This window comes from Exserohilum turcica (assembly GCF_000359705.1).
Source record: "Exserohilum turcica Et28A unplaced genomic scaffold SETTUscaffold_9, whole genome shotgun sequence".
NCBI classification, from domain to species: domain Eukaryota; kingdom Fungi; phylum Ascomycota; class Dothideomycetes; order Pleosporales; family Pleosporaceae; genus Exserohilum; species Exserohilum turcicum.
The window spans coordinates 1,279,641-1,294,367 of NW_007360310.1; the positions used below are offsets into that span (position 1 = coordinate 1,279,641).

At 51.5% G+C, this 14,727-nt stretch overlaps 5 protein-coding genes across 5 annotated transcripts; 1 reads left to right on the forward strand and 4 right to left on the reverse strand.

Annotated features, from left to right (window-relative positions):
- Positions 1-1,184: 1,184 nt before the first annotated feature.
- Positions 1,185-2,088, reverse strand: SETTUDRAFT_166408 (uncharacterized protein). The gene is made up of 3 exons (XM_008033375.1): positions 1,974-2,088; positions 1,789-1,924; positions 1,185-1,692 (listed from the first exon to the last, which is right to left on the reverse strand). The coding sequence occupies exons 2-3, from the start codon at positions 1,895-1,897 to the stop codon at positions 1,343-1,345; spliced, it is 459 nt and encodes a 152-aa protein (XP_008031566.1). The 5' UTR covers positions 1,898-1,924; positions 1,974-2,088; the 3' UTR covers positions 1,185-1,342.
- A 2,205-nt stretch (positions 2,089-4,293) lies between these two features.
- On the reverse strand, positions 4,294-6,023 carry SETTUDRAFT_44830 (uncharacterized protein; the record flags this gene model as incomplete). Its single annotated transcript, XM_008033110.1, has 4 exons — positions 4,294-5,409; positions 5,463-5,730; positions 5,780-5,833; positions 5,923-6,023. The coding sequence occupies 4 exons, from the start codon at positions 6,021-6,023 to the stop codon at positions 4,639-4,641; spliced, it is 1,194 nt and encodes a 397-aa protein (XP_008031301.1). The 3' UTR covers positions 4,294-4,638.
- An 808-nt stretch (positions 6,024-6,831) lies between these two features.
- On the reverse strand, positions 6,832-7,893 carry SETTUDRAFT_157970 (uncharacterized protein; the record flags this gene model as incomplete). The annotated part of the gene is made up of 3 exons (XM_008033376.1): positions 6,832-7,150; positions 7,199-7,588; positions 7,673-7,893. The coding sequence occupies 3 exons, from the start codon at positions 7,891-7,893 to the stop codon at positions 6,832-6,834; spliced, it is 930 nt and encodes a 309-aa protein (XP_008031567.1).
- A 995-nt stretch (positions 7,894-8,888) lies between these two features.
- Positions 8,889-9,549, forward strand: SETTUDRAFT_35891 (uncharacterized protein; the record flags this gene model as incomplete). The annotated part of the gene is made up of 2 exons (XM_008033068.1): positions 8,889-9,113; positions 9,196-9,549. The coding sequence occupies 2 exons, from the start codon at positions 8,889-8,891 to the stop codon at positions 9,547-9,549; spliced, it is 579 nt and encodes a 192-aa protein (XP_008031259.1).
- Positions 9,550-10,128: 579 nt separating this feature from the next.
- SETTUDRAFT_174657 (uncharacterized protein) lies at positions 10,129-13,730 on the reverse strand (the record flags this gene model as incomplete). Its single annotated transcript, XM_008033377.1, has 2 exons — positions 10,129-10,181; positions 10,799-13,730. 2 exons carry the CDS (start codon positions 13,728-13,730, stop codon positions 10,129-10,131), a joined length of 2,985 nt encoding a protein of 994 aa, XP_008031568.1.
- Between the last annotated feature and the right edge of the window lie 997 nt (positions 13,731-14,727).

Here is a 14,727-nt window from a genome sequence, read left to right on the forward strand (position 1 = left end):
CCGGACGTGAGATCGAGAAGCTCGCCCGCCAAGGCGTCTACCACATTGACAAGATAGACTTCCTTACAGTCTATCAACAGATCCGGCCAACAGTATTCACGCAGCAGAACATCCAGGCAGGCTTCCAGGCGACAGGCCTTGTCCCTCCTTGTCCAGATCGCGTCCTATCGTCGCTTACAGTGGCTAGGACACCGTCTCCACCACAGACAACTACAGACAATAACGCCGCTATGCAGACAGCAGCAGCGCAGACAGAGACGCCACAAACAGTAGCAGAGCTTCAGCAGAAGGTGCGCTATCTCCAAGAGCGGCTACGCCGGAGATCAGAGAGCCCAACAAGCGTTATGATACGCCAGCTTGCTAAAAGCGCTCAGCTTGCAATGCAAACAGTAACAATACTTACAGAGGAAATTAAGAAGCTACGTAAAGAAAACCAGCGCCAACGACAAAAGCAGGAGCGGCAGCGTCAATATATCGCTTCTGGTGGGGTGCTCCGGGTCCAACAGGCTCAGCAGATCATTGCAGAGGCAGAAAGGGTGGTGATGGGGGGTGACCAGAACCAGACTGGCGAGCGACGTCAGCGCGCGCCGCCAACGTGCACGAAGTGCCACGTTCAAGGACATACTCGGACTTCATGTAAAGCTAGATAAAGAATAATATCTTTTAATTTAATTTAATTTTATTAAGTTGCTGTAGAGCAATTGAGTAGAGCGTCGCGTCAGGTTTGGTAGGGTGGGCCACTTACTGATGTGGGCCGCTTACTGATAAAACACGTTACTAATTATAATTTAGTTGATCTACAGATTATGGAGTCTAAGAAAAGAACTTTTTATTTTAACTACCAACGGCGCTTTGGTTGAGTAGAGAGCATTTGTATTCGAAAACTACTACTCTCCCGCTTCGTGAAAGCCGCTGCGTTAGCACGTTAAAAGTACTCATAAAAAGCATAAACTCCGCAATCATTCAGAACTCGCGAAAGTGTATTTCCCAGGATTCCGTGTCGCTTGGCTGCTGTCATGGTAGTGCTGACGTCTTGTCTTCCCACCCCCATGATTCGAAGCAAGCACCATGTAAGCCAGGCGAGACCAATAGTTTGAGCAATAGTAATACACTCGTGCTCTGATATGGTTTTAGTCTTGAGACAGTGGTCACTTTATTCAATGAGTCTAAAAAGCAATTCGGTCCAATTCCATACTTCAATGCTACTTAAGCACTGCCTACGCCCCAACCGCGCACATACCTAAACACAGCAAGACTTAGCAAAAATCTGGTAATAGCCTCACGTGTGTTTACAACACTAGTGGAGTTTTTTTTCATCGACGGGTTGCACTCCGGTGTATCCTCAGATTCGGGGTTGCCTACAATCGTTGGCTGTGACTTTACGCCTGATCCGTCCCAACACCTCAGGCAACTGACCTAGTACATCCTGATTAGTCAAGGCCAAAAAGACCCAGTCCATCCACCTCTCTCTGTTGTTGTCTAGCACCTGAACCACAATGTATGGCGCATATGTGATGGGAGGATCCAATACAAGCTTATCGCGGCATCCTTCGCAATACATGCCTCGCTCACACTTTGGTCGCCGTTCTTCAGCCTCTCTAAGTGAAAACTCGACTGTTACCGCTCTCTGCCTCTCTACCCACCCCATGTGCACTACGCGTACCACGACTGAGAGCCTATTTTGTCCCAATTCTGCCACAATCCGTCAATTTAGTCAAAGGCAACAGCATGTCACATGCTAAAATGCAGCGGGGAATGCTCCATTCAACGCATGATGGGAGCCCCTACCGTCGATACACCGCTCTAGACCCTGCAACGTCATCCAACCATCATGCGTGAACTGCTCTCCAATAACGAGCGTGCACACTTTGTGGCGGAACATTTCCAAAGCCGCCATTTTCTCCACACCTCCTTGGTTTCGCCACTGCCAATGTCAGCCTATACTTATCCCTGGCAGACACTGATGTCCTAACCTAAGTAAGTATGGTGTTAAATACCCGCTGTTGGGTTCTAGCCTTTTCCGCGGATGAGAGGTACCGGTGAACAGATGCTTCGGAAGTACAGCGCAGGGTGCTTGAAATAGTCAAATATAAAGTCTGAATTGAAACAAGTAGTTGAACACGATACACCATAGGGATCATCTTGCTTGCTATTTAATACTACTTAAATGAAGTGATGATTTCCCATCACAGGTGTGCTGCTTATGGGTGAGTAGGGAGAGTGATAGTTGACGATTGCATCCTGGACGGCTGTTTAGCTACTGCTAATAATAACTAGTCACGTGATTGTAGCGTAGTCTGTAGGATTGCGGCACGGTGTGCTTCTTCGCATCCTCCAAACTGCTTATCTGAGATCACACTCACATCTCACCGTACAGTAGTCACTGGTCTAGCACCCACTCATGCACGCCTCTGCACATGCCCGCTTGCGCCCTTGCATAACTCACCAGCCTAGAGAACAGAGCGTGCAAGGCAAGGGGATGTTCTGAAAGACTTCTCAACAGCTAATCACAGCGTAACCTTCGAGCCGAAATATGATTCGTCCAGGTTGCATAGTTGGTGTGTATTTGGCCCCACAATTCCTTCCTGGCACAGGTATGAAGTCTTATTCATGCATTGCTGATGCTGATGTTCAACGCGACTTTTCGGCCTCTGCCCAAGATTCCTGAGACAACTTGATTTGGGGAATTGAAGAACGATGTGTTCATCTAGGCTCACAGCAGTATACCACTGTTACGGTCAGTGAGTGCCAGACCAAGGGGACAAGCAAACTTCTGACAAGTAAGCAGTTTGGAGGATGAAGGATGCATGCGCAGAGCCGCAATCCTACATACCACGCCGTAGTTGGTATATTAATTGTACGTAATTACTGTGTAAGCTGCTTAAAAGTGTATAGGACGCGTTCGTTACGGATCGCTGCATTGATTGTGCATAACCACTTTGTTCACTTCGTGTACAGCATAGGTATTAGACCCTTTTAGTTTAATGTATTGCACTTGACATTGGCTCGAATAGTTAAACAAGAGATGACTTCTAGTCAGTTCTCAGTAACGCACCTCCTCTTTTACAAAACTGACGCATCATCCGCGAAAACTAATTCTTTGAACCTTGGCACCAGGAGCTTTGTATCATTCCCGCTCGATATCATTTCTAACAACACTAGCCCGAGTAATTGACGGTGAAAATTATATGGATTCATATCAGGCCAGGTGTATCTCTCCAAAAACCTAGTTTTTACAAGGTTATGTCCTGGAATACAATGTCGCTGCTTTATTGTCATGTCCGGCAGTCCTGGCATGCCACCTGTCAATTCCATGCACCCAGCTATACTACACAACGCTTTGTACAAATAAACAAAGCAGACAGCGCGTCCCTCGTATAACAATCAAATTTCGCTCGTTCGCATGTCATGTGGACGTCTTTTTACATATATCATTCCCTCAATGACGTTGCATACGACCAACCAATCAATTCATCCCATCCATCCAGACCACTATTAATACACCTCAAACCTCGTATTCGCCACACTGACCACATCACAGCACATCCACACAGCATATCTCCTTCGAAACCCACGCATACCTGCTCAAAAGCCAGTAGTAATCTCCGAAACCCAAAACAAGCAACAAGAAGAATCACTTGTATAAATTAAACTCCCCCAACACTAACGTCTTGAGTATATAAAAAGTCCCCCTCCCCCACCACCACTAAATAATAAATAAAGTAACCCCCCTCCCCCCCCCACTTCCCACACCCCCAGTCCGCAACTAGGTCACTGATTTATCCTCATGTCATCTCATCTGCCTCAAACTTGCGCACACCTCTCTCCCGTTCCATGTATACACATACAGCCCCCGCCCCACAAGAAAATTAAAAAAAAACCCCTTGGTGACGCTACGAAAGGAAATCCCGCTGTACCCACAATACCGCCGGTACGTCATACCACCGGTCCGTCATACATGCAGAAGAAAAAGAAGAGAAAAAAAAGAAGAAAATTTCAGTGCATATGTACGTACTTGACTTGGGCTGCATGACATACAGTAGGTGTATAGGAGGTAAGCTACACTAGGTGTAGAGGGAGAATCCTTCGGTCAGATTACTACTAGTTTAGAAGCCCCCCCCCCACCTCGCCGTTTCGGAGGGTATCTTAGCGGGAAAAGAGAGAAGAAAGAGATTTGCCCGAAGGGAAAAAAAATAGAGATTCCCCGCATCGACTGTGATGTACTTGCACTTGCGCTGCAGGCTTATGTGGGGATTGAGAGAAGGGAAATGGGCCTGGTTGGGGGGGAGGGGGAGCTGCGAGTAAATAAGGGCCGGCATGGAAGCAGGCTAGAACATGCACATGCAACGGAGAAGAGCGGGTGTGGGGGAGGTATTTCCTGTAGTACATGTGAGGAATGAAAGGATTTATGGATGGATTAGTTGGCAGTAAGGGTAAGTAGTAAGTAGTAAGTAAGTAAGTTGCTATTGTAAGACCATCGTTCAGGTTCCCAAAAACATGCAGTGCCGTGATCTATTTTCTTAACAAAACAAAAAGAAAAGAAAAAGAACGCTCACAAACTTTATCCAAAAGTAGAAGGAAAAAAAGATGGGAAAAAAAAGAGCATCTAAAAGGGCTCAAACCAAGACGAATCATAAATCAAGAAGAGCACTCGACACAATCCCGCTCAATGCCCTCGATAACAAAAGGCTTAGTCAAGTCACTCGGGACAGTGGGCTTAGCCAGATCGAAATCTTTGACACTACCCGTCTCACTCTGTGTCTCGCTGCCGATAGCCGAGTCGCTCTTGCGGCGCCTGGCCTCGGACTCTTCTTCAATGTAAGCGTACTCGTTGCGCCAGTCACACAGCATCTTCGAGTTGACGTTGCTGCCGCCACAGAGGACAATGACGACCTTGTCTTCTGGGCGGACGGGGCGGCCGAGAGCCTTTTCCAAGCGGCCGTCGTAGCAGAGCGCGACGTTGATGCCGCATGCGAGCTCGACCATGATGCGCTCGTCGTCGGCGAGGCGCCAGCACCCCATTGCGGCTTCGGCGTCGGGCAACACGATGCTGCGGACGTTGCCGCGCTGTGCGTACTTTAAGGTTGCGTCGGTGACGCGCGCGCACCCCAGACTCGTGGCTTGCGACGTGATCTTGGGGAGTGTGATAAGCTCCTTGGCTTGGAGGGCCGCGTGCAGGCTCTCGGCGCCGGCAGTCTCCATGGCGAGGATGGTGGTCTTGGTCATGGAGAGAGAGTCCATGGCCTGGCAGATGCCGTTGATTAGGCCGCCGCCGCCGACAGAGCAGATAAGGACGTCGGGCTCTTCGCCGCCGGGCATCTGCGCGGCGATTTCTGTCATGCAGCTGCTGTTTCCCTGCCAGATGTCGGGGTGGTCAAATGGCGGGCAGTAGATGGTTTCAGTCTGTGCCTGTTTGTGTGTTAGTCTTCAGTGACGTGATGCAGACACAGTAGGCGACGTACGTAGGGCATGACATGTTCCTTCAGGTATGCGTCGGCGTCTTTCCATGCAGCACCATGTTGGATGACCTCGTATGCTCCCGCAGCCCTGAGCTTAGCTACCATCAAGGGTGCAGTGGCTGTGGGCACGACGACGGTGCATAGAAGGTTGAGGGCACGAGCCGAGTGAACGGCAGCGAGACCAGCATTGCCGCCACTAGAGGCAAAGATGTGAGGGCGCGAGCCTTGTGGAAGTTCTTCGAGACGGCGGAGGATGTAGTTGCCAATGCCTCTGTTGTTGATCAGTACAGTGACTGACAAGACGAATCATCGTTGCTTACCGTGACTTGAAGGATCCGGAAGGCTGGAGGTTCTCCAACTTGAGAAAGACTCTGCTTCTGCGATTTAGAAATCTCTCTTCTCAAAGTCGTCGTACCAAGGGAGGGGAGGATAGGATGTGGGTGACTGGGAAGAGTGACCGTACCATCCCGCTGCTTCAGAGAGCGCATAAGACTCCCTCAGTGGAGTCTGAACCCACGGGTTCTGCTCGGGTTGCTCCTGGACAAAGTGCTGCTTGACGGCCATGGTTGAAGATGGAAAAAGTTGGGTATCACAAGAAGATAATAAGAGCAGGCAAAAGATAAAAGCTGGATGAAGAGAGGAGAAGTTTTCAGAGAATGCTGCGAGGATGGCGACCAAGTCCACAGGCGTCACTTCTTTTATCTCTACCAAATTTCTTCTTATCGCTCCGCACGCACCCGCGACCCCAGAGCTCAGGGCTGTCAGGCAGTGGGGTAGCGAAGCACCCAAGCGGACCGCGAGCATGATTCTTAGTATCCATTACCCTATAATGTGCATGAATTACCCTATAGATTCTCGATAAGGAACAAGCGACCACGTCGCGACCGCAGAATGACACAAGCATGAGACCGGTGCTCACAAAACTAAACCCTGGTCCAGATTACCGGAAGCGGTTATCGACGGCGGAGCTCCCAGAATGGCGCCCCAAAGCGCCGCCAATTTGCCTATCAGACGACGCGCATCACGCTTGCAGGGCAGGGGAGCTCGTCCAACAAGTCTTGATCCGATGCCAAACTCGGCGCAATGGCGGGGACGGGCTCCGAGAGGGTGCGGCATCGAACAACGAGATCCCCGACGGAAAGGGAAACTCGGCCCTAGGCGTTCATGGCGCGTCCAAGCCCTCTATCGCCATGCCAAAAATATTCGTCAACACTACATTGTCTGGTTCGCCCAACGCCTTCCGGAATATGCTCGTTGCTGCGCGCGCAAACACACGGTGCGGATCCGCAGGCAGCCCAGCCCATGTGCGCACGACCTGTGAATGGGCATCTCTGCAACACATGCTTCTCCGCTCTCTACGCTGAACGCTGATCTACGCCGCGACCTGGGGCTCATGGAGTAGGCCTTTTCGAAAGTTCCAGTAGCTGGCGCGTATCGGGTCGTACTTTGTTGCCAACAGCTCCAGCGCCTGCTCGGCTCTCCTCCTACCGTCTTCTTCTGCGGCGTAGATGCCGGCCAGAAGATCAAGCGCGTGGCTGGAGTGCACCTGGTCGGGCTTCTCCACGTCGGCAAACTCACCTGCAAACTCCTTTAGGGTCGACTTGGGCAGCCCGGCTGCGCGGAGTATGCCCAGAATATAGTTCCACGGGCTCTGGTTCTGGGGTGCTTTGCGAATCGCTGCTTTGGTATACCTAGTCGGGGTTAGCAGTCAGCCAGCTGCAGCGGCGCCAGGTCCCTACTCTATCTCGCGGTCCGCAACGGCGGCGCTGGGCGTGCCTTCGCGGCCGCCAACGACCAGGTAGTAGCGGTGGTTCCAGGCCGAGTTGTTCCGCACGTCTTGCTCAATCATGCCGTGCGTCCACTCGAGCTCCTCTGGCTTGTCGAACAGGTCGAAGCGCTTGACCAGCCACTGCCTGTAGCTCCACACATGGTAGTTCTTGGAGTCGAGCTCGAGCATGGAGCTGATGAACTCGGGCTCTCCCTCTGGCGAGCCCAGCTGGTCGATGATGGTCTGGCGGTGGTGCCAGATCTGGTAGTTCTTGAGGTGCTTGAGCGCAGTCGGGTTGAGCCACGCAATCTCGTCCTGCAGCGATCGGCCAATTTCTGCGATTGTTTTGGCGCGATAGAGCCTGTGCATCATGAGCAGCTGTGCTGGAGCAGTGTATGCATGGTGGTTGTGCTAGTCTCGCTGCAGCACCCTGACGACGACTCACCAGACCGTGTAGTGTGCGGGGTTCATGCTGATGATGTGCTCCGTCAGGCTGATGACTCTTTCGCTGAACTCGTTCTTGGCCATGATGGCGCGCAGGTAGCCCATGGCCTCGCTGTACTCGTCCGAGTACGCAATGGCAGCGAGCGGATGCACGCCGCCGTCATCCTGGGGCAGCGGCTCGAGGTCCGCCCAAGCCTCGTCGTCGTGGTAGAATTTGGGCATCCTGTTGTGGCCACCCGGCAGCAAGTCTTCAAAGTACGAACGCGCGGGGAGAAGAGCGCGCAGGAAGCGATATGGCAGCGAGGAGATGGCCCTGAGCCAGGCGCGAATGAGGTTGAAGAAAGCCATGGTGGGGTCCAGTCGACCTCCCTTAACTCCGTCGCTTGGCGGAACGACGCGCTTTTCTACCACGTCTCGCAGAACAATAGTAAGCCATTTGCGCCAGCATCCACCATCTTTTACGTTACGTGCGCAAATACTGGAGCTGTCATACGCGCAGAAACGACGGGTGGCGTATCTTGGTCTTGGGATAGGGCACCCCTCGCGCATGATGCAGTGTTCAAGTGCTTTCCAAATGACGCGACGAACAATGCTAAGACAATCATGGTACTGTGCTTTCGCCATTCAATTATGGCTCTTTTAGTCCTATGAAAAGTGGTAACATGGGGGGGGGAGATTTCTTGGGGATATCAGCATTGCACTCAACTGGACTAGTTACGGCATGACCAGACCATGGTATTCAAACATACAAACATCCGAACTTGTACTAATAAGAATTCTACTATTACTTGCTTTTTTTTAAAAAAAAAATTACCAACATACCTATATCAGCTTTACTGTACCGAAAGATTTGTACAGTATCCGCATCATCAGCTCTGGATGCTGAATAATCCGAGGAGCGAATATGTACTCACTGACAAGAAGCAGCAATAGCAAAGCTACTCTAACTTTCATTGCAATGCATATACAGAAAACATCTATTTAAAAAAAATCTGACCTTTGGTAGCACCACTCATCTACACAAAAATAGCAGCTTCCATCACCACACACTAGTGATGCACCTTCTCCCCACACCACCACCCTCACTCTTTCCACCAACACACAACAACCCACCAGTCTCCGCCCAGCCAAACAAACCCCCCTCTCCTTCTTCCCCTCACCCCCAGTCCCCCATCTCAACAACGCACTCCGCGCCAGCCTCCCCACCACCACCCAGCATGTCCAAAACGACCTCGGAGCTCGCCGCCAAAGACGCACTGATCCAGCGACTCATTGACGAGAAAATCGCACAAGCCGAGTTGATCCAGAAGCAACGCGACATCATAACACAGTACCTGATCCTGGACATTGAAGACTTCCTAGCGGAAGCGCGCGAGAAAGCCGAAGCAGTCGCCGCCCAAGAGGCGTTTGACGCGGCGGCCAACGAGCCGCACCGAAGCACTGTAAATGGCTCTCTCTCTCTCTCTCTCTTTTCCCCCCCTTCCTCATCTCCCTTCAAAAAAAATGAGAAAATACATACTCCAGCCCAACCCAGCTAAACAAGATATTCTCCCCCACATACAGCTCTCCAAATGCCGATACCTGCACCTGGGCCTGTACGACAACATCTCCGTGCTCAAAATCCTGCGCTACCAACTACACTGTCTCTGGGAACAATGGGCCACCAACCCCTACAGCCTGCACGCATCATGGTATCTCGTCATCATGGTGCTTCTCTGGACGTGGCTAATCGGCAGCGTCGTCTGCGGCTACTACGAGGCGGCGCCTGAAAGCGGGACCATGCGGCTTGCGCGCCTGTGTCGCGGTGTGCTGGGCGCTATACCCCCGATTGTGCAGTTCCTTCTTTTTTTGTTTCCCCCGCTCTTCGTCCAGTTTTGACGTGTCCGGGGAGTGGGGAGAGGAAGAGGCGGAGTTGGGGAGGACGAGGCCGACGCGTTGCCTGGCTGCATGCATACACACACACACATACATACATGGTTTATATTCATATGTTTTACACTCACTCACTCACACACGCGCGCGCTTTCGATCATTCCCATCCCGCTCACCCCGACTGGCGGAAGCAAGGAGAAAAAAAAATCACGTTTCCTTGTTTCTTCTATTTTCTTTTCTCTTTTTTCCTGTATGTCTCTCGCTGATGCTTTTTTCCTCCCTTTTCAGTGTCAATTACGGCCCCACGGCCACAAATCGGTGCCTATGTCGTTTTTGTTCTAAGCACCTCTTCTTACCTCCACCCCCCCCCTTTACTCCCGCTGGAGCCGGATGAAGAAGAGGTGGTGAATGACGGAGAAGAGATGGAAATAGGAATAGGAATAGGAATGCGAATGGGATATGCGGGGGAAAAAAAGACAAAGAACAAAATAGGAAGAGCAGGAAGAGTAGGAAGAGTAGGAAGAGCAGGATAAAGAAGAAGGATAACCATATCCATATGACTACATTACATCACATCACAGCACATCACAGTACAGCCGCTTGGTTTGGCTTAGTTTTGGTCTGGTTCGGAGCTGATCCTATGTACATATCGCAACACAACAAAATAAAACACAATACAACACAATACAACACATTACAACACAACACTACACCACAGAACAGAACAGAACAGAGAGCCATGGAATAGGGATTCCACAGCTAAACAATAATATGCAGTGGATATAATAAAACACGTTCGGAAAAAAAAAGACGAAAAAAGAAGAGAAAAAGAGAAAGAAGAGAAAAAGAAGAGAAAGAAGAGAAAGAAGAGAAAGAAGAGAAAGAAGAGAAAGAAGAGAAAGAAGAGAAAGAGAAAGGTTATCTTTGCCTTGATAGGCGTGCAAATGGGAAAATGGAAAATGGGAAAATGGAAAATGGAAAATGGAAAATGGAGATTGTTACAACGAAAAAAAAAATAAAAAAATAATAAAAAATATATGGATAAAGTAAAGTAATGTAAAGTATAGTAGTACACAAGAAACCTCGCGGTATGAAAGAAAGAGAAGCAGACGCAGACGCAGCAGACGGAGATGGGGGCCGCGGCCGCGGCCGACGGACAGGAACTGCTTGTCTAGGGGAAAAAAAAGGGGGGGGGGGGGGGGAAATGCCACAAGTGAGCAGAGAGAGAGAGAGAGAGAGAAATTCAGAACTAGACCTCTCTCTGTCTCTCTCTCGTTTTTTTTGGGGGGGGGGGTCTGCGTCCCCAACAACCTAGCCAAATCCTGCAAAGCGGCACCCGCGTCCCTCTTCCTGTTAGCGGGGCGGTCCTTGTCTGCAAACGCAAGACGCATAAGGCGTCTCTTGTCCTCCTGGATGCCGAGGACGCGTTCTTCGACACTGTCCTCAACGACAAGCCTGAAAACCTTTGTTTCACGCGTTTGACCCAGGCGATGCACGCGGTCGACGGCCTGGTCCTCAATGGCGGGGGCCCACCACGAGTCGCTGAGGATGACGTTGTTTGCGGCGACGAGGTTGAGGCCGACGCTGCAGACGGCGAGCGAGGCGAGGAGGATGGTTGTGGTGGGGTTGGAGGCGAGGGTTTCGAGCGCCGCGTCGCGCTGCGGGGCGGTCATGCTGCCGTCGATGCGCACGTAGTGGAAGCCGTGGGCGGCGAGGTGTGGCTCGAGGAGATTGAGGAACGAGGTCCATTGGCTGAAGACGATGGTCTTGTTAGTGGGGTCTTGCGCCGATGCGCGCAGGATGTCGAGGAGGGCCTCGACTTTTGAGCTTGTGTTTTTTTCTAGCGATGCTTTGTCCGCGAGTTCGTCTTGGGTCGGCGGCTTTTGTGCGCGCGCGGCTTTCTCCTTTGCGGGCTTGACTGTGGTGCTTTCGAGGGAGTCGAGTTCGGCGCGGCACATGGGGCATTTGTGCTGTGTTTCTATGACGCGCTCCAGGCACGGCGTGCAAAAGGTGTGTGTGCATTTTGTTATGACGGGGTCTTTGAAGACGTCCATGCAAATGGGACAGTCTTCTTGCGAGTCAATGGATAGCTGGAGCATCTTTTGGAGGGCAATCTTGTTCTCGTCGGTGAGGTCAATGCCGCCTTCTTGGTCGAGCAGCTGTAGGATGGAATCGAGACGTTCTTGGCCGAGGAGCCGCCAGTGGTTGCAGACTTGGCGCATGCGGAGCAGTACCTCGAGCAAATGTCGGTATGTGGACGCGGCCTGCTTCTTGCCGATATTCTTCTTGTACTGGTCGAGCTGGCCCTTGGCCTGAGCCTCGAGGGCGTCGTACTTTTCCTGCTCGTGAGCATGCAATTTGATCTTGTGTACGTATTCATGCAGCTGAGGCAGTCGCAAGTCGATAAACGACATTTCCTTCTTGCGGCGCAGACAAATATCCGACATGAGCATCTGAAGCAACTGCTGACCGTGTACCGAGCCTTGCATGACTGGTCGCATGATGGCGCCGTGGAAGACGTCAAAGGAGCCCAGGCCGCCCGAAGACAGTCCCAGGAAGCGAACCTGGCTGTACAGATCCTTGAGATTGTTGATGATTGGCGTGCCGGTGAGCGTCCACCGCGACTGAGCCATGAGGTTTGTGACAGCAATCGTTTTCTTAGCCTTGGGGTTGCGGATGTTGTGACCCTCATCCAGAATGACGCGGCGCCACTTGATGGAGAATGGTCCCGACTTGCGCGGAACAGTAGGTTTCTTCTGCGAGTACCAGTCAGAGGATATGGACTCGTAGGTGCTGATGACTATATCGTATTTCTCAATGTCCTTGGGGGTGATTGGCTCCTTTCTCTGTCCGTGCCAGAACATGACGCGGAGTGCATGTTCTGGCTTGATGTGCGTCTTCATCTGCGAACTCCAGTTGCTCATGACGGAGACGGGCGCAAGGATCAAGGTAGCATGGGTTGCGTCTTTGGCGCGGCGGCCCAGTGCTCGGTCAGCAACAATGAGTGAAATGGTCTGAATAGTCTTGCCCAGACCCATGTCGTCAGCGAGTATGCCGCCAGAAGCCAGAGCGGGGTTCTTGACGGAGAAGATGGTCGCCACGTTCGTGTAGACATCGGGCTCGCGACTATGTGGCCGCCATAGCTGAACCGGCTTTGGATTGGCTTTGGTAGGAAGCTTGGGGCTCTCCTTGTCGAGCATCCACTGCAGACCCTGTAGCTGGAAGGGGCGCAGTTCGGTGAGAAGAGCATCAGGCTGGGGAGCTTGAGGCATCGCAGCTAAATCTTCCTCCTTGACTCCAAAGTCTTCAGCCAGTTGCTCAATGTTTCTGGGATTGAATCGCTCGCTGGCCTTGATGATGTCGTTGAGGTTACGCTTTGCCGGTGATGCATCGTCTCGAGATAGGCTTGCCGCATACTCTGCCATGCTGTTCTCTGGACCGACAATTTCCGGGACGGGGTCCTTTTTCGTTTGCTTTCGAGCAGCCTGTTTGGCTCTGCGCTGTTGCTCTCTTGCAAATGCAGCTTCGTTACGCTGCTGCTCCTTTACAACGGCAACTTCGCTCCGCTGTCGCTCGGTGGCATGGACTACAGGCAGCCTATCCTTCTTCATCCTGGCCATGAGTTCGAGCCGCAGCACGGGATCATTCGTACCATAGAGCCTCAGCTGAACCGGGCATTCATAGTAGCCCTTTTCATCCGTGAGCATGGCCTCGACGAGCAAACTGCGGTCGTCCAGGTATTTAGCCAGCCTCGCCGCCAACGTCCGAGGAAGATGGCCGATTTGCTGGCCCGCGACATTGTCGAAGCGAATCGCGTTTGCATCGTACGGGTTGTGCGGCTCTCGTCGCAGAACTACCATTTCGCCGCGCGAGGCGTATCCAGTGTAGTACCTGACGCCGACAATATTGTTGTCCAAGATGCCGTACAACAGGTATTCATCGTACTGCTGGCTGTAGCCCTGGGTAGCGTCAGGAGCCTCCTGCGAGGCGTCGTCTTCGTCTTCATCCTCGTCATCGTCAATGAAGATGGAGTTTGCTTGCGATGCGCCGGGTGTGGGCTGTGGGGCTTGGTCATGTGAGGTGCGCGCATGTTTAGGGGCGCGCTGAGAGCTAGACTCAGCAGACGCGCCATGGTTGGTCGGATCAATGGCATTCGCAGCGCGTTTTCGACCACGTCCTGGCGCCATTGCAATTAATTCTGCAGTCGCTTGCAATTAAGAGAGAGAGAGAAGATGCGGGTAACAGTAGCGCAAAACAGCAGTTTGGGGGGGGGCCGTTGCTATCGTTTGCGGTGCGGGCGCGCGCGGGACAGCCCACAAAGGGATTATTAAGGTTTCACGCTAGAAGACGGATGCAGGTGATATCACGACACCACGCGTCATCGCAACACATACACTCGTTTGCTCCAAATGCTACTTGTCATTTTCTCACAAAACATCATGGCTGGTGTGGAGAGAATGTTTCCAAGTAATGTTCCCTGTAGATGTGTTGAGCAAGGGGGGGTTTTTTTTTATCCAACACTTGGTCGATCAGTGACGCTGAATTAATTCCTTTTTTCAAAATCCTTTTGCACCAACAACCCTGTATCGATAACGCATGCATAGGTCTAGTACGCCAACGTGATGTCAGTGGGAATTTGCTTTTTTTTTCGTCGTCTCGCAGTGTGTTGAGCTGTGTGGAGCGTTTGTTGATACGAAAGCGAGCACGAATGCTGGAGTGGTTGTCGTTTGCTCAGCGTCGTCATTATCTCGAGCGGTTCCTGGCAATCCCTGCATATGCAGTGAGGGTGGATATGAGAATAGGCGCTTATGCAGCGCTCCCCGCATCACGCATCTTACCGATGGCCTACTGTAGGTGTGGTGTTGGAGGTGTGGCTGTGTTAGTATGAGTGGCCTGCATAAGAGTGCTGCGTGTAAGTAGGCGAGCATGAATATCATAACTCAACTAGTATTCACGTGCTTGTTCAGTACATCTAGACATCTCATAATTCAAAGAGTACAGTACCGGCCTGGTGTGTATGTATACACGATGGAGGCACTGGCGGTATTTATTTTCTCATGTTTAATTTTTCCATATTCAAGACACATTTAGGTAATATGAAAACCAAGATATGTACATGGAACGTCTAGGCCTAGTCGTTTAAAAATAATACACTCGAAGCAACATGAAACAGAGTAAGACTAG

What these genes read in the sequence shown, in the direction of transcription:
- SETTUDRAFT_166408 (XM_008033375.1), bottom strand. Translation starts at nt 1,897, where the DNA reads ATGGCGGCTTTGGAAATGTTCCGCCACAAAGTGTGCACGCTCGTTATT. An exon ending in TCTAGAGCGGTGTATCGACG is followed by an intron (nt 1,693 to 1,788) that starts GTAGGGGCTCCC and finishes GGATTGTGGCAG; the next exon opens with AATTGGGACAAAATAGGCTC.